At 35.4% G+C, this 25,837-nt stretch overlaps 2 protein-coding genes across 11 annotated transcripts in view; both read right to left on the bottom strand.

Annotated features, from left to right (window-relative positions):
- Positions 1 to 2,031: 2,031 nt before the first annotated feature.
- On the bottom strand, positions 2,032 to 5,030 carry LOC131152000 (lichenase-like). Of its 2 annotated transcripts, none has more exons than XM_058103551.1 (2): positions 4,967 to 5,030; positions 2,032 to 3,238 (listed from the first exon to the last, which is right to left on the bottom strand). In XM_058103551.1, the coding sequence occupies exons 1-2, from the start codon at positions 5,028 to 5,030 to the stop codon at positions 2,220 to 2,222; spliced, it is 1,083 nt and encodes a 360-aa protein (XP_057959534.1). In that variant the 3' UTR covers positions 2,032 to 2,219. The 2 variants fall into 2 exon arrangements, with proteins under 2 accessions (XP_057959534.1, XP_057959535.1); XM_058103552.1 differs by having other exon boundaries at positions 2,032 to 3,244; positions 4,976 to 5,030.
- Positions 5,031 to 6,783: 1,753 nt separating this feature from the next.
- The window catches only part of LOC131151998 (uncharacterized), a 45,475-nt gene continuing 26,421 nt past the window's right edge, over positions 6,784 to 25,837 (bottom strand). For all 9 annotated transcript variants that reach the window (XM_058103546.1, XM_058103543.1, XM_058103541.1 and 6 more), the window contains 2 exons: positions 9,280 to 9,395; positions 6,784 to 7,337 (listed from right to left, as the gene is read on the bottom strand). In XM_058103546.1, the coding sequence (XP_057959529.1) occupies positions 6,995 to 7,337; positions 9,280 to 9,395 (459 nt within the window). In that variant the 3' untranslated portion in view covers positions 6,784 to 6,994. The remainder of the gene's footprint in view (positions 7,338 to 9,279; positions 9,396 to 25,837) is intronic.

Here is a 25,837-nt window from a genome sequence, read left to right as displayed (position 1 = left end):
ATAACTCTTTATAAAATCATTATTTCATAACTCGGCACACAGTCATCTATAATTGGCACACAACCATCTGTAATCGGCACACAGTCATCTATAATCGGCACATAGCCATCTATAATCAGCACACAGTCATCTATACTTGGCACACAGTCGTCTATACTCATATCGTAATTCCATAATTTTTAAAATATTTTTTAAAATCAATATATATTCATGTCACACAATTTGGGTAATACTTCATAAGTTAATAACGGCCCAAAAAAAAATATATATATATATATATATTTTGCTAAACATTAAAAGAATCATCATCTTCCGGGATTTAATCAACTCAATATACCCATTTTCCTAAAAATATATACCTATAATAATCATAATTCAAAATCCTCATTTTCATGTACCTGAATATTCAAGAAATCATATATAGCATTTATGCAAACACATGCTTTAATTTAAACGGTTAATCTTTAAAAAACAATTGACGTAATTTATTCTCCACTCCAATTAAAATGTTCATGACAGAAATTGGAATCTAGGGATATTTTTCATTTTTCAATCGGCGCACTTTTCGTCGAGAAAATTGAGGAGAGAGAGAGAGAGAGCCTTCGGTTCGGAGGGGTTTGGCTTCCCACGAAACTTTCTTGATGAATCAGATTAGGAAAGTTTCCTTATGTGTGTGTGTGTGTGTGTGTGTGTATAATATTATAATATTATATTAATAATTCTTATTATTTATTTATTTATTTATTTATTTTTATTTCTTTATTTTTTTTAGGATTACACTTGTACACCTATTATTTTTTGGGTCATTACAATTAAATTCAATGATGTATACTCAAAAGGAATGATAAAATTATGATCACATAGAAATAAGATTTGGAATTATCATGGAGAGGTTACATCGTAGCCTAAACCATAATGATTCTAAAATTCACAATATTGAAAATTGTACAAAGAGAAGATGAAAGAAGTAAGAAAATTGTATGTAGATCGAGAATCTCGATCGTCAATAACTCCAATTCGGCCTCTCTCTTCTTCTTCTTTTTCTAAGTTTTGAATTCTTCTCTAATGGTGAAACAAATCCTCTCTTTTTCTTCCTAGCTTCGAATGTCCTCTTTTTATAAAGGTCTAGTCGTCCTCTCTTCTTATCTCCCCAAAACAAGATTATCCAAATCCTATCATTTTCTATTGCCGCCTTGATGTGCAATTTTATCTATCAAGATCTTTCCATCTTCAAAAATCTTCAACACAAAATTTGTGGGATTTTTTCTTAACTTTCTATAAATACCAAGATCACTTTGATCGCCTTTTTTTTTTTTTTTTCTAACAAAAGTTATATTCCAAATACTAAAAGTTGTCTCAGAAAATTTGGGAGAGGAATTTGAGTTTGATAAGGACTCTTGATAAATGGAATTTGAATTTAAAAAGGAAAGTTTCCTCCTTATCCCATGACTCCTTTAATTTATTTATTCCTAAAAAAAATTAAAAAAAATAAATTAAAACTCTAATAAATAATAAAATTAAACACAAACTAACATAAAATTAAATAAGAATATTAGTATGACAAAACTTGTATAGAAATAAAACTCATCAAGTTGAAAATTAAGAAAGGGAGAAACTACACATTTTGGAAAGGTAGTAGGTGACTGAAGGTTAAAAGAAAGTTGTAGAAGTCCATTAATAGGCAAAGAGAACACTTACCTTATGTTTAGAGAGAGTTTGAATTTAGAGTTGTATTGAATATCGATAAGATGTAGTATAAAATTGAATTAAAATCGTCCAAATCTACTAAAATTCAAATTTAAGATCAAAAATCCGTATTCCCGAATGCTACCTTAATATATGGGTTGATCTTTTTTTTTCTTCTTTTTGAATTGGATGATTTCTTTTTAATGTCTTCTACATGTTATGCATCTCAAACAATGTTTTTACTAATTTTCTTTCCTCGAGAAGCCATGAAGACTTGGATTAATCACCATTAATTAATTGTAGTACTAGAGCTAGCTTTATATCTTTGGCACACTTACAGAAAAAAAAAAATTAATGTAGAGTCACAATGTTTATTCAACAACATTGTCACCGAACATTGTCTCCTTGTCGTTTGAGAAAGTCCAGTATTTCCATTGGATGAGAGCGACTCACGAGTCAACTCAAAAAAAAATTAACTTTTTTTATTTTTTTCGATTTGTGAGTATTCTTCTTATTTTATTTTTTTTCATATATCACCGCAAATTAATTGATGATGAATTAACATTTGCAGAAGCAGAAAGGCCCGCAGTGGCCCTCCCAAAGAAATCCAAAGAATATTTCTGGCGCATGGTGGGGAAGAACAAACCCCAGTGCTTCTCCACCTCTGGCTCCTTCTCATTCTCATCAAACATCGCAAACAGGTACGTCTCTATTCCCTTTCCCGGCCGTTTCGGCGTCCCTCTGCTCACGTGACTCGCCAAGTTCGTGTTATAAATCCTCGCATTCTCCACCGTGGTCGCCACCCCGCCCCCCGACGGCCACCCGCTCTCCGAAACCACCACCTCCACCGCTCCTCCCCCCGCCCTCTCCAGCGCCGAGTACACCGCATCCACCATTGCGTCGAACAGGTTCCGGTACTCGCATTCCTGGTCCCGGACAACAGTGGCCGGCGCCGTGAACAGCGCGTACGGCAGGGGAATGTCCGTCGGGTTCCCGGCGTGGCTAAAATAAGGGTACACGTTGGCCAGCAGTGGGCCCTTCTCTTGTGTTAGGAACTCTATGATGGGGTCCATGTAGGCCCTCACGTCGTCGCGGAAGGCGCCGGCCGAGGGAGGGTAGGAGTTCCCGAGGAGCGTCATGTCGATGGCCGTTGACACCTTGATACGGCGGTTCCCGAGGCCGGCGGACTTGATGGCGGCGTTTATGTTTTGCATGGCGGGGAGGACGTACTGGGAGAGGTCGGCGGTGGGGGAGCCGGCGATTGGGCTGACTTCGTTTCCGACGGCGATGTAGCGGAAGCTGACGGTGGTGTGGGATTTGAGGTTGGTTTGGACCCAGGAGTGGGCGTTGGCGGGGGCGGAGGCGAGGGATTGGAGGTCGGAGTTTGGGACGCCAAGGAGGAGCTGGATGGAGGAGCCGGCGAGGGCGCGGAGGGCGTCGGGGTTGGGGTCGTAGAGTCGCATCAAACGGATGCGGCGGGATTCGTAGAGGGCGATGACTTCTTTTGCGGGTGGAAGATCGTCACCTAGCAGTCCGTAGCAGACGCCTACCGGCGGAGCTTGTTTCATGTGCACTTGTGCCGGACTGCGAGTGGGTTTTTTTTTATTGTAAGCACCTACATGCATGCATGCATGTATGGATCAATATATATATAGAGAGAGAGAGAGAGAGAGAAATGGAAATTTTGTTATTTTTAATATTTGTTTTGAAAATAATTTTTTTTTTTTAAATGAAGGCTTTATTTTTTTTATAAAAAAAATTGTATAGAATGTTAGGTTTCGAGATTTGGGTTTTAATACACTATCTTGTCATTTACATGGATAAGGATAAAGGAGCAAATTTATTATTCCGGAAAGTGAGTCAAATATCTAAAAAAATTGTAAAAATTAACATCTCCAATGAAAAAAGGAATAAAATTATTGAAAAGCTGAGAGTAAAATCTTTTTTATTTCTTAGTTTTCTTATGTAAATGTTAAAAATTTGAAAAAAAAGTAACATTTTTTAAATTATTTTAAAATAAAAAATAATAATTACTTTTTGCAATTAAACAGATAACAAAATATCATTAAGTGATGTGGGTGCACTATTTTTAGGATGGAGGCAAAATTATATAGAGGATCTTTCCTTCTGATGTTCTATTTCCTAAATTCTAACAGTTCGTTTGAATTAAAAATTTTATTTAGAGAAAAAAAAAGTTAAATAAAGAGGAAATTTATTTTCCATTATATTTTTTATATATAAAATACAATTAAAAATGAAATTTTATTTTCATACGATTAAAAAATAGAAAATTTTAAATATTAATGATTTGTAAAATTAATATTTTGATCATGAATTTGGTATGTTTATCATTTTCTTTCTCAAATTCTTCTTTCCTTTTCCTTATATTTTTCAAGTTCCAAACTAGACATAAGGTTCCATTTGAAACTCAGAAAGTACTAGGAAAAGGAAAGAAAAATATCAAAAAATCCACATTTCTATGTTTGGTTATCAAGAAAAGTGAGAAAAGAAATATAAAAAAAAATATACTAAATTTATGAACAAAATTTTGACTTTACATATAATTAATATTTCATTTTTCTTTATTTCTTATCATATTAAAATAACTTTTCGTTTTTGATAGTATTTAATAGACAAGAAAAATATAAGGAAAAATGAGTTTCTTCCTTATTTTCTTTTCCTTTCGTTTTTTTAAACAAAATCCTTAATCCAAACGGACACTTAAACATATTAGAAATGAGTTTTCTTTTTAGTCATATGTTTAATACTAATGAATATAGTACCAATTTGTCACATGTTTAACATCTAAAATACCAATACATAGAACACATGAAGATGAAGGTAATCTGTGTAATTTTTCCTCACCAACGGAGTCGCCCATTAATTGATAAATGTTTTTACTCAATGTTTTGACTTGGAGGATGAAGTCCACGAGAATTCTTAAGAAATTTCATATAGGTAAGATTTGTGTAATTTTTCAAAACAAATCAAAATGGATAGATGTCAAGAATTCTTAAATTACATTCTTGAAAATTCTCCAAATTGTAACCCAAAAATAGTAAAGACCTTTAACCCTAAATTAACCTAAATAGTATTTAGAGCAATAAATTTCAAGTCTTGGGTTTGAATTTATGTTACGCTAATTTTTGTCTAAACTTACAAAAATTCAAATTTAAAATCCAAATTCATACTCCGAAGCACAAAATTAGGATATTTAAGCTCAAATACTTCTATATATATATATATATATATATAGAGAGAGAGAGAGAGAGAGAGAGAGAGAGAGGACCTGTTGTTTGAAGTGTTGCCATTAGAATCACAAGAAGACGCACTAGGGCAGCCATTGGAGATCTGCAACTCACCCCGGAGAAGGTGGGCATATGTATGGCGAGAAAATTAATAAGAGCAATACAAGATCATTTAAGTAATCAAATAAAGGAAGTAAGTATACAACATATATATAAATTTCTCTTCATTAAGTTTCTCTTTACATAAAGATAGTTAGCTAGCGTGATCTGTGTGTGGATTGCTTACAATCCTAGCTAGGCTTGCCATTTTACTTTTATATTAATGTTGTCTAAAGTTGATTAGGTATGATATCTTCAAACGCATTGGTATAAGAAAGACATGCAGGAAAGCATAGGTGCTCCAATCTTTCATGATCTTAATTTCTTGATCCATTTGTTTAGAACTACTAGTTGATTTTTATATAACTCAGCGAATTATGAATGCACGAGACAAGAAGGAACACATTGAAGAAGACACGAATTCGTGTCCCATTGAAAATTTAAAAGAGAAAACATATATTATAGTACTTTCCCCAGCCATGCATGTGCCCTTTGTTCCCCGCATTTAAAAATTTCAACGATTTAAATTAAATACGATCGTATGTTTTTCGATAAACCAACTAATTAGACAGGTGAATGTATATATTAAAAAATATTTTAATCCTTCTTGTTTCTTTTATTTGTGCGCGTGTATATATATCAACATCACTCTTATAATCTTAGTATGTCGCCTCCTCATTTTGCTCATTAGCTATGAGACCTACTTAATTATATTAAAGATGTGAGTCCCAATTGTATTTCATGTGCGCCGTTCGCCATGCTGGTCACTTATAAATAAATTGTGTTACATAATAAGATTATTTCATTATAAACCCTTCAAGGTTCCTATTCCATGCAAATTTTTCTCTGATATATATAAAAGGATCAAAATCTTTTATAGTTCTGTCATAGAGTTTATAATTTTGTTGAGTTGAAAATTTGTATCACTATTTTTTTTAACCTAATCCTCTTTCTGAGAAATACAGAGTGAATTTGTTTGTGAATCACAGTAGCGCATTCCAAATTTGATAATAAATTGGAGTCAAAACATTTTATGATTTTTCTAGGGTTTGACATTTAACATTTTGCCTGCCTACTTACACTTTACAAACAATTCAAATCGGACAATGGGATCAAGTGATTTGAGAAGCCTTACGAGAAGTCAATAATCTAATATAGTATGAAAGGTAAGGTAGTGTTTGGGAATTCTCTATTGCTAACTTGTGTCTATTTACACATTCACATTTTCAGTAAATAAATAAATATGCAGCCATTGGAACATTTCTTTGAACATACATGTTTCAATATCCCAAAACATGGAAAAATGTTTCAAACTTTTCTTTTAAAGATAAAACCACCCAAATTAATTAAGCATGCATAAATTAAAATATATAAATGAAAAATATAAAAATCAATGCTCTTCAATGAGCAAATTTGTTATAAAATAATAAAAATGAAAATCGGCAACACTGTCACAAACACACCTTATATTAGAATATAGAAGATCAATCTAAGTAGGGACTATAGTATTAAATTTTCCATTGAATAACAATTTTTTTCCCTTTTTGTTAGTTGAAAGCCCACATCAAACCTGAACTACACTAACAACAGCACACCCCTATCTATAAGCATGTAATTTTTCCACCTCTCTTAAGATTGGAACCTCAGAACTTCAATATCTTTGGCAACATGAAAATTGAAAAGGCTAATTGCAAAAGATTAATAAGTAAAGGTCAAAGCCTCCATGTATGACATTTAATATAAAGGCTAATTGCAAAAGATTAAGTTGGTTAATTGCAAATGATTATGTACAATGTTTTGCCTTTGAAATACATAAGCAGTCCCAGAGGAGGCTACACAAAAAAGAGAAACTGCATGGGCTTCACTTCTCAAATTGTATCCTAAAAGATTTTACTAATCTCAGCCCCAATGAAAAGTAAAGGGAAAATTATAAGCCGGTAAGCAATAAAGAGAGTTGTCAATCAGAGGATCAGGTTTTTTACTTTTTTGGCGTTGGAAGATGACACTGGATTGGAATCTACAGGTACAGCAGCTGGATCACCAGGCACTTCCGAGACTTCATCCCCACCGTTAATGCTCGTCTCACTGAAACTTCGCTTCTGTGATGAAGAGCTCGGAGTCTCCTTTTCCTTCTCTTTCTCTGTTTGAGCTTCACAATTTGAAGCTGAAGGAAATAGAGGAGGTTCTTGGCCACTTAAACAACAGAATACTCTCTCAACAGTTTCACTGATTTCTTTCCCCAAACCATCACTGTCCAAAATCAACTCCCAAACTGATTTGGATGCCTTCTCAAGCACTGGAGCTCTGCATGAAATCACAAGCAAAGTATCATACACTCTATACTCGCAAATAAAATTGTTTGTCAGCAACATCATTACTCCGACACATGAATTAAACTGAACTGTGGGATTCATTGTGTGATAATCTTCTTTCATTTCGTTCCAAAGGGCACAAGGCACCTTGGGCTAATCACCCAAAACAGTGTAATATAAGACCGATGAATGCAAGTTCTGACTTTCCTATAGGCTATAGCCCATTAACCAAACAAATTATGCAGCATATCTAATCAGATGAGTCAAAGGGGGTAGTGACAGTACAACCACCACAGCCACTAAGCCTTAAAAGTATGGCTAGGTGGGATTGACTCAAATGGATCCTTTTCTGACATTATATACAATCCAGGGCAAACATTCTCATAAAGCTGGGACTATTGTCAAAACATTACTAGCTTCATCCAAATCATTCTACTGCCTCTCAGCATCCAATCACTCGTCACAAGAGCATTGTTTGGTTTACGTTGGGCAATGTCAACTGCATAATAAATTATGCATGGACAACTAATCAAAGGATTATGATTATGGAAGTCAAATTTTGAAATTATTTTGGGGGTAAATATATTTGAAACAATCAAGAAGACTGCACACTAACGCCCGCATACAAATTCTCCATCTAACACCCAGCAACCAGCAACACAATAGCTGTGCAAGCAAAATAACCACATAAAGTTCCCATCAAGCAGCAGGTTAGTGGCATTGTTGAAGTGCAGCCATAGAAGGGAACACCCCACCCCAAGGCAAACTCCCCGCGGGCCCCAACATGCAATCATTTGTCAGCTGTCTCTTTTTATATACATTTCCTGAGATGATGATTATTGACACAGGATTGGCAATCTCTTCTTTTTTTTTTTGTTGGCGGAAAACAGCAAAACCAACAAATGAAACCCCTATGAAAAGCAATTCCCAGGAAAATTTGTAACAATTGTATGGAAAAAATCCCAATAATATAAATATTAGACATAAAAAATGAACCTAAAAAGTTCATGTCAATCTGTGGCCTGTAAACTATTGCAAAGGCCCCTTACTACAACCTAGGAAGCATTGATAGCGATACAAATCATGGATATGTCAGAATACTGACAGCAATACGACAATTTCAAAAAAATGAGGAGACAACATGACAAGGATACGTTAATTAATTACCATTTATATATATTTAGGCTCTTTTTTTTTTTTCCCTTTTAGATGAAAAAATATTGTGGTAATTTTGATATAAAATAAAACAGAGGCACCATTCTCAAAATAATCAATCACAGAAGCAACAAACTACACTTATAAAATCATAACCGCATTCATATTATTAATATTTATCCAACATAATAAAAAAAAACCAACTCAAGGGCATGATCAACTGTGGGCAACAAGCATGGCTTGCTAGGTTTTTTTTTTTTTTTTTTTTTTTTTTTAAAGGGAGGGGTGTTAGATTTACACTTTGGGATGGCTTTAGAGGGGAGAATATTGGGGGCTGGGAGGTCTGATAGTGATCTATACTCTATAAGGCTAGCGCAGTGGTGCTACGGCTCCAAAATCCATCCGCTCTTAATGTCAAAGAACCTCTTGGGGTGGGCTTTGTTAACAGAGTTAAAGGGGGCAACGAAAGACAGCATTTTGGTGCTAGAAGTGCCCTGAAGGCATCCTCGCTGCATCAGGAAGCATCTCAGCCATGACCAAGATTTTGAAAAAAAAAAATTATTAACTTATGATAGTGTCATGGAGTGTTGGGCAGGTGTCGATATGCAACACATGATGAAAAACCAACTCTTGAGGCTTCTAGAAGTGACAGCATTTCCTAGCCAACGACTGAAGGATAGGAATGAAGCATTGTAATGCGGCACAATAATGGTACGAACTTTGCAATATGCAACATGCAATATGCAATAACAAACATAATAATGAGAAAAGAAACTCACTCAAGCTCCTGGCGAAGTGCATCAAACAGCTCCCTTTTGGTCTGTTTCTCTGCACCAGGGGTGTTGAGGACCTTACTCTGTTCTACCATCGTTATTGAGGTTTTCTTTAGCTCCTCCTGTGAGATAGAAGAGCAGTGAACACATAGCTATGCTTTGACCAAGCAAGACCCATCATTAAGGTCAAGATAATTTTTAGATCAACAGATTCCTTAAGGAGCCGCTTGGTATCATTGCCAAAAAATAAAAATAAAAAATAAAAAAATGAAAGCCAGAGACAAAAACTGAAAAATTGAAATTGAAAACTAACAGCATGTTTGGTTAATAATCCCAAAACTAAAACAAATTAGAACCTAATTGAAGGCAAGTTCACTTATTATCTTCAAAAAAAAAAAAACTATAAAATATGATTAAAATAATATAAATGAAAATAGTATAATTAAAATTAGAAATTAATTACAATTATTTGACTTAATTGTTATAATTTTGAATTCACTTTTTTAAGACTCCAATCTATAACAAATGAAAATTCTGAATAATTTATATTATTTAAAAAAAAAAAAAAGTAGACATTTTAAAGATATTGACATATCGTTATTTAATTATATTTTAAAATTTTATATTGTCATTTTATTTTTAATTTTTTATTACACTGAATATAGAATGATTTAATCCAAAAAACTAAATTCTAGATATTAAAATTTTGCGCCAACGCATAACAATAATTGAAAAATCATAAAACCTGATTCCCAGATTTTGCCTTGAACAGCTGAAAACCAACTATAGAAACAAGAAACCAATAAAGCAGACAACCCCTTGTTCTCAAATGCTTTTACACTGCCTTAGAGAAAGCAGAAAACGTATACATACATGATACCAAACCCCTAAATTAATAGCTTTCTGCCTTTCTTGTAAAAATTATAATCATAGATACACTAGTCACACAGGCTGACAAGGAAACACAAAATCAGACTAGAATTCTTGATAACAGCATTCAAATAGGAGACAAGTGATTGCCTGATACAGCATTATTTCACGCAACTAATGTGACCAGTAATAAGAACATCATGAACTTCTACACCTTGTGAATTGTAATCACAAAATCAAACACCCTTTCTCAGCAGAAACTTTACATTCTGATTCCTCCATTCAATATTTAAGATCCTTAATCACTCTTCTATTTTGTATATATTTCGTATATTATGAAAAACAGGTGTTGTTTCTTATCCCCATTGCAACACTTTCTATGAAATATCAAACCATGACGTTACAAAATCAATGTTTCATCAACAATTCTCAAGCTAGGCCACATGTACCAGGCTACAATCAATCCTATGGAAAATGAAACTTTTTTATCAAGCACCTCCACTCCACACAAATTGCCATCAGCAGCAGTGGTATAGTAAGATAAATTTTTAATTTTAAAATAAGTCTCAAAAAAAAACATTCAAAAAAAAAAAACTAAGAAAGAGATACAAGGATGATTTAGTCAGTAAATATTTTTTTTATAATAAAAGAAGATATATTAACAGAAAGAATAAAAACAAGAGGACAAGATATTCTCAAAAAAACAAAAAACACAAAACAGAAGACATAAAAAAAGACAACTCAAACCACAATTGCCTGCAAAACGTAAGCTTGAAAAAAAAATAAAATAAAAATAAAAACCCTTATTTCAAACCCTTCCCATCATAGTAGACAGATCACTGCAAATTAGCCATTTCCCACTGTCCCTTCCTAGCCTTGAGTTTAACCCCATCTAAATGGACTTCCTTTCCCTCTGAACCAGCTACTGCATACCCTTTTCATCCAACAAATTTTGAAAGCAAGACACAGAGGAAGGAGAAAAACCAGACTCATTCTGCTCAATCTTGTTTTCTCCCTCGTCCACTTTATCATTCCCCAAGCCAAGAACTCCCTCTATCATCCACTGGAGATGGGAGACTGCAAGGCAGGCACCAATAAAATCTAAATAACCTGATCCAAAACCTACTTGTTCATGAACGTCATCCATAAGTAGCCCTCCATCATAATCAAATCACTATTCAAATTACCCTTCTGCTCAATCTTGTTTTCTCCCTCATCCACTTCATCATTCCCCAAGCCAAGAACTCCCTCTAAATCATCCACTGGAGATGCGAGACTGCAAGACAGGCACCCATAAAATCTAAATAACCTGATCCAAAACCTACTTGTTCATGAACGTCATCGATAAGTAGCCCTCCATCATAATCAAATCAGTATCCAAATTACCCTTCTTGACTAATTCATCTCCTCGTTTCTTCTTCTCCTAGGAGTTTCTTCATTGATCTTTTTTATGTCTATTTTCGCCCCATTCAAGTCAGTGTAAAAATTGCCATCTCTACTCTATTTTTTTCCAGGAATTTAATTGGCTTCTCAGCAGCCCTGGAAGACCCCTCAACTGAATCAACCTTTTCCCCTACTCTTCTGCTCCCAACAAGTGCAGAGCCTTTGAATTTGCTGATTTTTCAGCAACCTAAGTGTTCATGCCATCCAACCTCAACTTGTTATTATTGGAACTTGCACCATCTTAATGTGAACAGCCATACCATTATCTTCCATGTGGGCCTCTAAGAAACCTCTATTAGGCAATTACTTTACCCAAAAGCTTAAGCTATTAGGTTGTGAGCCAATAATGTATATCAAGCTTTAACACTCCCCCAAACATGCAGCCCGATAGCAGGTGGAGAGACAAACACACAACAAATAACACCCATTACTGGGAATTTAATAATTTTTTCAGCACCATACAATAAACGCAGGCAATGAGACTAGAACCTAAGACCTCCTAGCAACCAACTACAATACCATGTTAGATTACCATTTCACCTAAAAGCTTAAGTTGTTAGGTTGTGGACCAACAATGTATCAAGCTTTAACAACCTCTCTAGCAAGCTCATCAATTTTTAATACTTCCCTTTCCACGTCTCTCAACCCACCAGAAAAAGATGATTTAGAAAGTAAATGTTACATGTATACACTCTAAGCCTCACATTATTTTGACTTGTCAGATCTCAATTTTACGAATTCGATATTCACAACGGCATCCGCTACGAGCAACAGGTCACATCCATACCATTTAGGTGTAGCAAAAAATAAGCAAACATGGGTTAAGTCATAACCCCAGAGTGATGCATACCAGGCATGGTATCAAATATGCTATGGTTCCCACATCATTCTTAGTGTCAGCCATGGTTTTAAATCGCAGTTGCGGGTAGCATAACATAACGATAACAAGTGTAACAGGAAGCCGGAGTAGTGGATGTTACATAACGGGAAGCGGGTGTAACAGCCATGAATTTTTTTGAAGCACGCACAACCTTGTGCATATTAGCGTACTTGCATGTTTTAAGATTTTAGCCCTTCTTAGAAAGAGTTTTAGTGTATTTTGGATCCTTTAATTCGACTAACTAAGTTATTTGGTAAGGGCAACAAATTTACATTTGTTTTAAACCACCATTCATAGAAAAATTATGTGTGCGCGTATTTATAATTCTCATTGTTCTTATCTATGATAAATTCTTATGCGTTATAAATTAATTAATTAAAAAAAATACATTATACACTCCATTAATCTATTAGACACATAAGACATACGAATAATACAAATATAAAATAGCTAGAAAAGAAAGAAAGTTGAAGTTGAAAAATATAAAACATAAATATCACATTACTAATATCATCAAAATAAAATATTTTCCTAACAAGTTAGTATTTTCAAATTGTTAATTAATGCATCTCTTGTGAGTATTTAATGAAATAGTAAATTTTATATCATTGTCATCCTCATTACAGTCTTTTCCCCCTCTCACCACATGGTATATTGAGAATGATTTCTGAAAGAGGGAAAAAGTGAGAAGAAAAAGTAAAAAATAAAATAAATTTTTTCGGCATCATAGTCCTATAGTGGTTACGTAACGGTCGCAGTCCGTAACGGCCGCTACAACCGTAATTTTTCTTCCCACCAATTTTGCAGTGTGTAACGGTATCAGTAACCCAAAAAACTATTACGTAACGGCGTTACGTAAAGAAGCTAGCTCAGAGGAAGAAACTAAGTGGGTAGGAGAAAAGGCTAAGGGTCTATTTGTTATTATTTCTATTTTTTTCTTTTATTTCTATAGAGTGAAGAAACAAATTATGAAAACGAGTTTGTTTACGTTACCAATGAAAATCCAAATTTTTAGTTGTTTTGCTTTGATAACTACTTGTCAGAATATCTTAATATCCAATATTAACTTTTGTGGATTGAATGATTCATTTTACACATAATTTTTAATTAAAACAAAATAAAATGGCCGCATGAATTTAAAATAAAATTTAAAATACTCATAAATTTTCAAAAAATAATGATGAAATCCATTGAAAAAATAATTTCTTACTCTTCAATTGTCACATAGAATAAGATTGTTCTTGTAAAATGAATTTTGAAATATAACAATTAAGTAAAATAATGATAATAATTTTTATTTTCATTATAATATTTTTCATATTTGTTCTTTTTTACTTTGATTTTTTAATAATATTCTTTAATTGTTATTTGATTCAAGGAAAAAAATGACCATTTGTTCAATCAAGTGTTTGACTTGTTTTGGTTTTAGATATATTAACCATTGGTTTTCTAGTTTTAAATTTTTGTTTCTCATTTTCGTACCAAAAGGCCTTTCAAGAAATTGAAAAATCAAGAAAGAAAAACATATGAATGGGTTAGAAATCATTGTAGACAAAGACCTAAAGATAGTTTTGTAGATGTTAAAAGAATAGGGAAGAGAATCATTAAAATCAAGATGATTGTTGACAAGAGATAAAAAATGTCATTCGTGCTTGTGCTCCTCAAATAGGTTTAGCCAAAAACCATAAAAAACAATTTTAGAAAGATATGGACAATATCAAGCAAATCACGGCACAAATCAGAGGCTAGCTCCCCAATTGGTTTAAAATTTATAAACACAGGCCTATACTGAAAATCCCTTCCCTTCCCACCATATTGCGCAACAAACAAATAAAATCCCTTACCTATTCACAAAGAGGATCCCATATTGTTCTCTAGACTAGGAAACACCAATACCTATTCAAAATACGAATAGGAGACAATACCAACACGGTGGTATGGTAATTTTGCAAAAACAAGGATAGAACATGGCCAGGATAGTTAGTTAATTAATATATAATTAAAAAAAAACACATATATTTAGGCATGTTTTTCCTTTTAAATGAAAAATAATGAGGTAAGAGGCATTATTCATGCTCAATCATGAATTGCATAATCATTAACAACACTCATATTAGAGGACTCAAGAAACATTCATCATTCATCAACAATAAAAAAAATGGACCAAAGCTTCCAAGAAAAATACAACAATATTTGTCCAACTACAATCTAATAAAAACAAAGTCATATGACATCCATCAACTATGCATCATCATTTTCACCATCACCATCTCTAACTTAATTTTTGACATACTAAAACATTAACATTAATTTTGTATTTAACTATCAAATAATCAAAGTCTCAAACATCAATTTCGTGCTTGGGCAATTATAGTTCTATCATATTATTCGAACTAGTAGAAAACAAATAAGGAGATGAGGAAGAGGGACAGGAGAAAGGAGGACTTACGTTGAGGAATAAAGACCCTTCGAGCCTTTGAGAGAGAAGAGGCTTCAAGTCTTCAACCCTTCGGCAAAGAGGGATTCAAGCCTTCAAATGTCAATAAAGGCCAAGATGCCTGACGATTGGAGGCTGGGAGAGAGGTTCAAAGGCTGAGATGCTTGGCAACTGGAGGGTGGGAGAGAGGTTTAAAGGCTGAGATGTCCAGCAACTAGAGGTTGGGAGAAAAGTTCAAAGGCTAGGAAGATGGATCCGAGAGCTAGGGTTCTAGACTTCCAGTAGTTCAATGAAGCTCACTCCTTACCATTTTTTTTTTATTTTTTTAGTTTTGTATAAAGTAGCTGTGTAAATGCAACATTTTTTATTTAAATGTGTCCCGAGCATATCCATTACGTGTCCCATGTCCAGTCAAGTTCAGAAATTAAGAGCAACAAAATTAATTTCTGACACATACCACACACGTACCCAGACATGTTGAGGCATATCTGTGTCCAATTCATGCTGAATATTGACATTCTGCCCCTTTTGGAATGTCCATGTTTCCTAGTCTCTATCTGGTGCCCACTATTTCAAGTGGAACCCTTGCCTGCTGATGAAGAGGACCCCAGATTATTTGCTAACTAGCCATAGTACCCTCGATTTTGAATCAAACCATCACCTGCCATTTTGTAAACTGCAATTTGGAACCAGGCTCTCTTCGACAATCATGGCTTCCTTCATCGGGGTAGAACAAAGAACTTTAGCATAAGAAGTATATGGCCTTCTCAAATGCCAAAAAACTTGTGTTTTCCTCAATCCTTCGCAAATTTTTGGAACCACAATCAGCACAACAGAAAATCGATCCTACATCCTTCAAAACTCTGTCTTCATGAGCAGAAAAAACCTTCAAAGCACAAAAGAGCTTCCACCATCCATCAACTTCAGAACCCTCCAGAATAAAGAGAATTAGCAGAACCTCCTTCTCTGTACCTTTCCAAACTCCACATATTCCAAAGCAACCTTAGATGAAGAAAACCTCCTTCTATTCTGAGCAATAAACCACCAGAATTCAAATCCAACCCACAAAGCCTCAACCAAAAATCCTTATTCTGAGTGGAGAAACAATGAAAGTCATTATTTTTCAGCACCAAAAAAGACAATTGGCTAGACGCGAACTCAAATATACAAACACCACCATTCTCTCACCTAAAACAAATTAAAAACTTTCCTTTCCACTTTGAAAGAATTGTGAGAAACCATGAGGATCTCAACTTCAGCTTTCCATAAATTAAAAAGAAGGAAAAAGATTTTAAAAGCTAAGAACAATTAAGGAAAAGTTTAAGAATATCATGAATAATGGTCAAGAGCTCACAAAATAACAATTAGCAATGGATAAGAAAAAAAGAGGCTCAAAAAATGATGATGAAGGATCGAAAATAAAGAGAACTGTTGGAAGATGGCATGGATGAGAAATAGGTGATGATGGAACTACACAGATTTCATAAGGTTCAGGAGTCTAAACCAGAGAAAGAGATAGATGATCAAAGAAAATGACAGAGCCGAAAGGCATTGTCAATTGAGAGAGAGAGAGAGTGAGAGAGAGAGAGAGAGAATTGGGTCTACTAGCAACTGGATTTCTTTGTTGCTCTTTATGTTAATTTGAAAATATTAATAATGTTAATTAAAAATACTTATAAGGAAATATTATTTAAAGGGTCGTTCTATACTTCTATTTAATAATATTATTATTCACATAATTCAGTAATCATATATTACTTTGTTATATATTATAATATATTAATTATATGTTGAACAACATTATTCATAAGATAGTAATATAAATTCAAATAACATGTGAGTATCCAAACACCACTAATTTTTAGATAACAGAAACTTCATTAATGTAATAAAGAAAAAATTACAAGAAAAAGAGGACACCCATCCTCCTTCGCAGCAAAAACAAAAAGAAAAAAGAAAACAAATTATTTACATCAATGCTGCCTTTCAATCCCTCTGGATGTTGGACAGCAGAATACCCCTAAAAACCCCAAAAGAATAAGCCCAAAATGCAGCAAAAATAAAAGCTTTCTCCCAAATCAAAGGCATAGGAGTCTTTTGATCTCTGAATATCCTGGTGATCCCTTCAAGCCAAAGAGTCCATAATATAGCAAAAACACAAAACCAAAACCAAACACCACTTATTTTATCAGCACTCATAATTAGCACTTAATTTTTTTAATATAAAAAGAAATTCATAAACAAGAATGACAAGAATTTACAAGGGATGGAGGATGAGAGATCCTCCTAAAAAACCAAAGAAACAAAAGAAATTACAGTAATGCTCCCCTCTAATTCCTCTGAAAGGTCTGGCAAAAGTAATCCTTGGAAAGAACCAAAAGAATGAGGCCAAAAAGATGCGAGGGAAACCACGCTGTCCCATCGGATACAAAGTGCGATCACTTTGCATTAAAAATCCTTGCATTCCGTTCTGTCTAAAGAGTCAAAAGAATGGCAAATATAGCACATCTCCATAGAGCCATCCCTTCCTTCTCCCATAGCCTCTATAACGCACTTTTAAGAAGGCTTCAACTGTACGTGGGAAAACCACATCCTAACCAAAAACTAAAAACAATCTAGCCAAATCTCTATATACAACTAGCAATGAAGGAACAAATAGTTGATAGTTTCATTAGAATCATAGCACATTAAACAAATATCCAAACTTATAGCTTTGTGAAGCCTCCTCATATACCGCAAACCATTGGCATTAAGCCGATAAAGGACCAAGGTCCACATGAAAGCCCTGAATTTTGGAAGGAACCTTAGCATTCAAGATGAGGTTATTCAGAGGGAAAGTGCAAGTACTATACAATTTCATAAGCTGAGAGAGAAGATTTGGTGGAAAAAGAACCAAAGGAATCCCCTACCCAAATCCTTAAGTCATCTCTCACAGTGGGAGGAAAAAAAATCCAACACTCTCAAAAAAATGGTTAAATCATCAATCCCTCTCATTAAGGACTCAAAAATGAAAGCCCAAGAGCAAGATCCCCCTTCCAAAGTGTAGAAATCAATAATCAAAAAAATATGTAACCTAGACAAACTTAAGAGATGGGGAACTAAAGACTCCAACAGAACCTCACCCACTCATGTATCTTCCCAAAAATGTATGCTATTTCCATTACCAGCTTGGAAACAAGTGAAAGGGTAGAATAAATGGGCCATACGGGAAATGAATTTCCAAGGGCTTACATGAGATGCGCAGCCAGTTTCTCTACTATCCCAGCCATTCCAGTGCAGACCTATTTACCTCTAATTACCATGTGCCAAAGGAAGTCAACCTCCAAGGGAAACCTCCAATGCCATTTTCCAACTAGTGATATGTTTTAGATGCCACTTCCAAAGATTGAAACCCCCTTCAAACTTAGGTCTTCTAATCCTATCACAACTAACTAGATGATCTCTCTTGCCTTCCCCAACTCCTGAACATAAAAACTCCCTCATTATCCTCTGCAAGGCCTCTTGCCACCGCAACAGGGACTTTGAAAAGGGAAAGTAAATATATAGGTATATTAGAACGAAGAGCATTAATAAAAGTAATGTGACCTCCTAATTAGGGGCGTTCACAGTTCACTTATCCAAACCGAACCTGTAATTGCTGAACTGACTGATACTTTCAGTTCATTAATTTTCAAACCAAAACCAAACTGAACCAATTGGTTAATTGAACTATCGATTATCCAACAGTTCGGTTTGGTTATCCGATATGAACTAATTATGACAAAATATATTGTTACAAAAATTATAAAATTAAAATATAGAAGCTACACTACAGCCCTTGATCTTATTCTCAAAAACTTTTTTTGAACGAATCAAATATCTTCTTCTCGCAAAGCTTCTCCATAATCCTGTTCCCTTCGAAAAAAGTTGATTGTATTCTTTCAAACCGCCTTGCTCTGAAGTCCTAAACCCATCTAAAACTCTGCATTCAATGAAGATTTCGCTATCCTGGGGAGGGAGAGAGAGAGAGAGAAAGAAAGAAAGAAAACCAAAGGGAGGTGTTGTACGCCCGCACACTGAGAGCAAGGAAGTGTACGATCATGGTTTTAAATAACGGCTGTTACATAACGAAAATTGAAGGCTCCAAAACCGATATAAGCTTATATTGCGGAGCGGAAAAAATTCACAACCGTAACGGTCGTTACCCAATGTTACACTTCATAACGGTCCGTTACACTGGCCGACAGCTTGCCAGTATTCCTAAATCCCTAAAGCCAAGCTTTCCACTGCTTTCCCCCTCTCCCAACCACCCATCTTCCATTCAATCTAACATTCAACGAGGAAAATAAAAATCTTACCTTGAAGTTTTGTTGGATGAAGCTAAATAAGAAGGCTTCACTTCTTCGAAGCCTAAGAGTGAGATCAGATCTACTCATCTATGCCCTCAAGCAGTCGCATTCGCAGCCTTGCAAGAGTTGCATACTTGCAGCAGCTTCGCGAGTCACCGGTGACAGCCCAGCAGCAGCTCCGCTGCCTGTGCGAGTCGCCGATAGCCCTTCAGCAGCTCCCTCCGCCAGTTGTCGCCACTCACCACCAGCCAGCCCTTCGATTTCAGCTTCAGACTTTGGAGTCATCGGCCGTTTGTGCTTCGACTCCTTTGAGGCTCCTCTCTCGGTCTCAGACTCTCTGCTCAGCACTCCACTCTCAAGACTCAACTTCTCCACTCTCCAGTGTATGAGATAAGTTTTAAGAGTCAATCAGTCAACACCCACTAGTCACTTAAACTTTTCATTATATTTTTCTTTTAAAAAAATTATATTTTGTTGTAATTGTAACTTGTATTATGTATGTTAAATTGAATTAAAAAAAAAGTAATTTAATACAGTAAAAAATTAGAAGGGCTATTTAGTACTTACTTATTATTTTTAATCAAATATTATATTTTATTTTTACGTAATAAGTATTTAAAATTAGGACTATTTAGTACTTACTATTTAATATTTACTAAATTACTAATTATATTATACCTGTCCTTTTTTTTTATAAAGGTTGTAACATTGTATTTTCTCTATGTTTTGTGTAGAGATCATCAAATCAAGTCTATCAAGATGCCACTTGAGAGAGGAAATGAGAACTTACCTAGTGAGGATATTGGATGGCATCTTGGTACTGCGGTGGAGAGTAATAGACATGTTATTATGTGTAAGTTATGTGGGAAGATAATTGGAGCACCTTTAGCCTCATCCATACGAAAACAAGAAATAGATTAAAGTACATGTGACTACAAAAACTTGTTTTCGTACATTACAACCTGAGGTTAAAGTTAAAACGTACAATGAGAAGAAGCCAACAGGAAATTGAAGATGGTTTCAATCCTATCAATTTGGACTACATTTTCGAAGAAGATGATCCTTTGAGTCAACAGTTAGAAGAGAGAGAAACACCACTACTCAATGGTCAGGACAATCCAAATTGGTTAAATGAAGTTGGCGGTACTGTAAAAGGATGTGATCAACCACCAATAAACGTGCATGATGATTCAAGTTCAAGCCCTGAACGTACACAAAGTGATGACAATCTTGGTTTGAGCCCACTAAGTGATGATAATGGTGGTAGTGATGTTGGAGCTGGGGTTGGGGGGGTGGTGGTGGTGGTGGTGGTGCTGGTAGGGGTGGTGGTGCTGGTGGTGGTGCTGGTGGTGGCGGCGGTGTAGAATATGATTATAGATATGACACAGGGACATCATTTGTAAGGGATATATAACCTTCTAATCGTTATGGACTATATGATATACCTGAAAATTATGACTTGGGTATTCCTCCAAGGAACCAATCTTCACAACCCAAGAGAAGGAGTGCTAGTGGTGACCCTAGTGATTCTGCTGAGATTCATATGGTGTGGTTCGTAGTTTTGGCGACTTTGGTTTAGATGGTTCATCATCACAATCATATGGATCTCATCTAACATATCCAAATTATGCATCTCGTGACTAACGTTTTTATCCTAGTGGATGAGGAATCTCAAGATCTAATGAGTCTTCTTCTACACACTAACCAGAGCCAGCTCCAGCCCCAACTTATGGATATTATTCAGAATATGGTCAAGGAAGAGATTATGCACCTCCTATATCAGTTGGATCTTCTTCGCCACTAGTACATTTTCAGGAGCAACCACAAAATAGCGTAAACATGGGTTCTTCAGTTATGTATTTCCACAAGGGTGGAGAGAAAACTCTCAATCCCAATCTCAAGATAAAGATGCAAATTATGAAGACCCTCCACATCATTCATTTTGGTGGTGACATGCGCATGTTATAAATTTGTAAAATTGTATTCATGTATTCAACTATTGATATTTGATACCAATCATTTTTCAAATTCATACATTCGTATATTAAGTATTGACTCATTTTTAGTAACTTTATGTCTTTAATTAATTGATTATTCATTTTAATTACATTTCTACATCTTTTTACCCATTAAAGTAATGCAAACTATAAAAAAATATGCCTTTTTTTGTATACAGCGCACTAAAATTAATATAAAAATTATATTACCTCTTAAAAAGCACTTGTAGGTTGAATAAAAGCCATCAAAATTCATTAAAAATCATGCATTAATAGATTTCATGCTTATTTTTCAATTTTGGCATGATTGTGCATGCATGAAAAAAATTCACGACCGTTACGCCCGCTTCCCGTTACGTAACACCCGCATCTCCCACGTCCCGCAACACTCGCGACCACTACGCAACATTACCCACGACTGCGATTTCGAACCATGTGTACGACCCATCTCACTTGCAGATCCTTGTATCACATCCAGCATCAAGGCTTGCTCACAGTTGTGCATCACCTCATGATGTGATCATCTACGATTTTCCTTTTGCTCTGTTTGGGAGAAGAGATGAGGACAACAGACGTGTGGAGAGGAGGGAGGTGAGGAGGGCAAAGAGCAAATGGGGTAGAGAGGAGGAAGGGAAGAAGGGTAAAGAGCAAATGGGGTGGAGAGAAGGGAGCGGAAGATGGTGAAGAGCAAAGTGGCGAAGAGGTTCAAATGAGAAGCATTAGGATTTGGGATTAGATTTTATGTTTTGGGTTTTGACTTGGTCTGGACACTCTATTTGTGTACACTTACCATTAAAAAATAGTCATATGTAAGAATCTATTTAATTTTAAGACCTTATATATATATATATATATATATATATATAAAATTTTATATAACATAATTTACAATATATTATATATTACAAATAAATATATATCGGTTCAGTTCAGGTAATCATTGGCTCATAAACATTAAAACTCAAAACCAAACCAATAACTGAAAACCACCACAAAAAAAAAGAACCAAATTTGGACCAAACAAATCAGTTAACCAAATTTTTGGTTCGGTTCAATTTTCAAATATTTTTTAATAGCCCTACTCCTAATGATAAGTAAGCCCTCTTCCACCACACCACCACCCTTCCCAAAATCTATTTGCCACTCTCCACCACAGGGCACCAAAATGAGGTATAGTTAGAATTACCACCAAGTGGAAGACCCAATACCCACATAGGGTCAGCTTCATACCATGTCCTACTAAAATTGACACTAGTAAAGTAGGTTTATGTTTTTATCCCACTCTTTTTATTGCTATTATCCCACTAGTCACATTTGAACAAGTATACGAGTCTATTGGCTCAATATCCCCAATGCCCACATAGTGGGGTTGTCCCAATCATCTCCTAGAAGGCCAACCGTTTGCAAGCCCCCACTTTTAAAGAAACTCTTTCGGCACAGAAGTGTATTATATATAGAAATGGATTGCTTTGGATTGGGAAGAATACCTTTTGGATTAGCTACACTAATCATTGGAGTCCCGAGAAGTTCAATCCCAGTGTTGCAAAATGTTGTATCTAATATAGGATCAAAAACTAAGTTTGGAATTTTTGAAGAGATGATAGGGAACAAAACAATCTTGGCTAGGTTCCTTAAAAAACAAAGCTTCACCTGGACCTCGAATACCCTCATCGTCTTGTATACCCTGATTGCCTCAATTAGGATCCTCTGTTTTCAAATTCTCCCCTTCCTCTTGTTGAGAAAAATTAAGAGCAATGAATTCGGAGGGACCTTTCTGATCATCGGTGACTCCTATTTTTTTGCAAATGTTTAATCACAAGTCCTTGTTTTCTAGGCAATACAAGGAAAGAAAAGCCACTCCTATCTTTGTTTTGATCACCTGGTATGGCCTTGAGAGTCATCATAATACCGGATGTTGTAATTTTTTACTTACAGCGCATGACCCCTCTGTCTTGTTTCCTATTATTTTACTCATTCCCCTTGAAACAACTTGGACCCAAGAAGGTTCAAGTTCAACTCTCATACCAGAAGCCATAACCTCCATATTATTCCACATTAAGTCTTGATTTCCTTGGATTTTAGAATGAGTTCATGCAGGGCACTTAATTGTTTGACGCAACCAAACAACACTTGCGATATTCAACACTTTTTCAATCTAGCACTTATTATCATCACTTTATAAATTCAGAACTTCTTCAGAAAAGTACTTTTTCATAACAATCCCTGTGCATTATGCCATTGTATGGAAAGCCACATGAAATGGTTGAAGATGTTATTGAAGGTATGAGGCTCTAGATGAGTATAGTAAGACACTTTTAGGAAAATTGTTGGGAAAACAAAAAAAAAAAAACATTATTTGAAAGATCTTTTGTGTTGCAGTCAAATGCAACCTTCCTGCTCAAGGCAGAGTACTGTATGTTACCCTATCCAAAGTGTCTTTTTGTGGGGAAGCGGGGGTGGGTATTTGGGGGGAGGGGGTGAGGACAGTAGCAAGTCACAAGTGTCGTTAATGGATCAATTAATTAGAAGAAAATAGGTGTGTCCAAGGGGAAAAAAATTGATAGCAGAAATCATGTCACAGTCCAATGAATGTTCAGTATTGTGGTTGTTGGGTTTTGCAACTTCATGGGTTGTCTTTCTCAAATTGTGTTAGGTGATGCTAATAACAAAAAGAAACCCATCTCCCGAAGCTTGTGTCCTTTGTTTTAGGAGTGGAGAAAACTGTTCTCACTTGTTTTTACAGTATCCCTTCTCTTAGGTTCCATGGAATAAACTTGTTGGAAATTTACGGTGGCTATTGGTTGTGACCTGCTTCTTTAGAGAGTTTTTGTACTATTATGTTTAGGGGTTTGGTGAGAGGAAAGAGAGGAAATCTTTGTGAAGCTATACAGTTGCAGCTATTATTTAGCGCATTTGGTTGGAAAGAAATGCTAGAATCTTTAAAGAAGCTTCCACTTCCATTAGTATGCTTTGGAGCAGAGAGGTCTTTCCTACATCCATTTAGTGCAGGGCAAATGAATTCTTTTGTCATGTTTCTTTTGAAGACTGCAACGGGATTGGTTGGCCTTATTTTAGTAAAATTTTCCTGCATTTACTTTCATTTTTTAGTTGTTTTCCTTTTGTAATAGAAGTATATCTTGTTCTGCCTGGTTTTTTCTTCCTTTTCTTTGTTGTACTCCTTTCTTCCTGATAACACCCTAGGGTTTTATCATAGAGAAATTAGGGGAATTAAAAGAATGGAAAAATAATAAGAGAGAAATAGGGTTTGATCACTTCGAGGGGATCTACCTCAAAATTAGACAAAGGCTATGAATTATGTTATTGCTTCATTGCTTGCTTGAATACCAAAAGCCCCGTAGGAGTCGCAAGTATATAGGGCAGAGAAACTTACTCCTATTAGGACTCTAAAATATCCCTCGAATCCTAATTGATTTGGGAATCCTAACAAACATTAAATAATCCTACATTAAACAGAATCCTACTTGATTTGGGAATCATAATAAACATTAAATAATGCTACTTAAATAGAATCCTAATTGATTTGGGAATCCAACATTCCCACCTCCTATCAGGCAATCAACCTTGTCCTCAAGGTTGAGCATCAATGAACTCCAAGAATCTCTCCACTTTGTAGTTGCATGCACAATGACTAGCATCTCTTTGTCAGTCATGCCAATGTGGGATGGAGAAAAATCCTTATTGGTAAAAGCAAAGGGGCATCTATCTTGCATTAAAAGTGCACCAATGTCATCTCCTGATGCATCAGACTCGATAAACACCTCGTTGAAATTTAGCAAGGTGAGAACTAGTGTGGTGGACATTGCTTGCTTGAACTTGACAAAGGCTTGTTCATCCTTACTCCATTTGACAAATGCATCCTTTTTCAGTAGAGCGGTCAGCGAAGCGCTAATCGTTCCATAATCCTTGACAAACTCGCAGCAGTAACCAGTCACGCCAAAAATCCTCATAGCATTTTTATTGTTTGTGGAATAGGTCAGTGTAGGTAAGGTCAGAAAATGTCATTCATGAGACTTTGGAAGGTCAAAGGTCGAAGGCGCATTGATTAACCCAAAAGGCATAACCAAGAACTCATAAGGCGAGTTCTAAATGCAGTCTTCTAAATGTCATCCTCGCGTACCGAATCTAATGATAGTCTAATCTTAAGTCAAGTTTGGTGAACTGTTGGGCACCTCCCAACTCATCTAGCAATAGAGGAATACGATGACCATGTGTTCGCTAAGGTGGCAATCCGTGTGGCTCAGAAAATAGGTTAGAAAATTCTAAAATAAGAGATTCTAGCCCTTCATCCAGCCCAGATTGATGTTTTAACTCCTATTATGCTTGAAGTTGCACTAGGCAGACATGTCGCTCCTTTTTAAGGAGCATCTCCATACGATGGCTTGAAATTGTAGCGACATTAGCACAACGTTTGCCTTTAAGAGTCACTCTCTGGCCATTCATGGTAAACTTCATAACCAGTTTAGAGAAATTCCAAGCTATATCACCTAAAGTCCTTAACCATTCAATACCCAAAATTACTTCATAGTTTTCTAGCGGCAGCAAAAATAATTCAACATATAACCCATGATTTTGCATAGTATGTTTAACC

Source organism: Malania oleifera, chromosome 3, assembly GCF_029873635.1.
Source record: "Malania oleifera isolate guangnan ecotype guangnan chromosome 3, ASM2987363v1, whole genome shotgun sequence".
NCBI lineage: Eukaryota > Viridiplantae > Streptophyta > Magnoliopsida > Santalales > Ximeniaceae > Malania > Malania oleifera.
The sequence above is the reverse complement of the archived record's forward strand: the minus strand, read 5'-3'. Positions and strand labels throughout refer to the sequence as shown.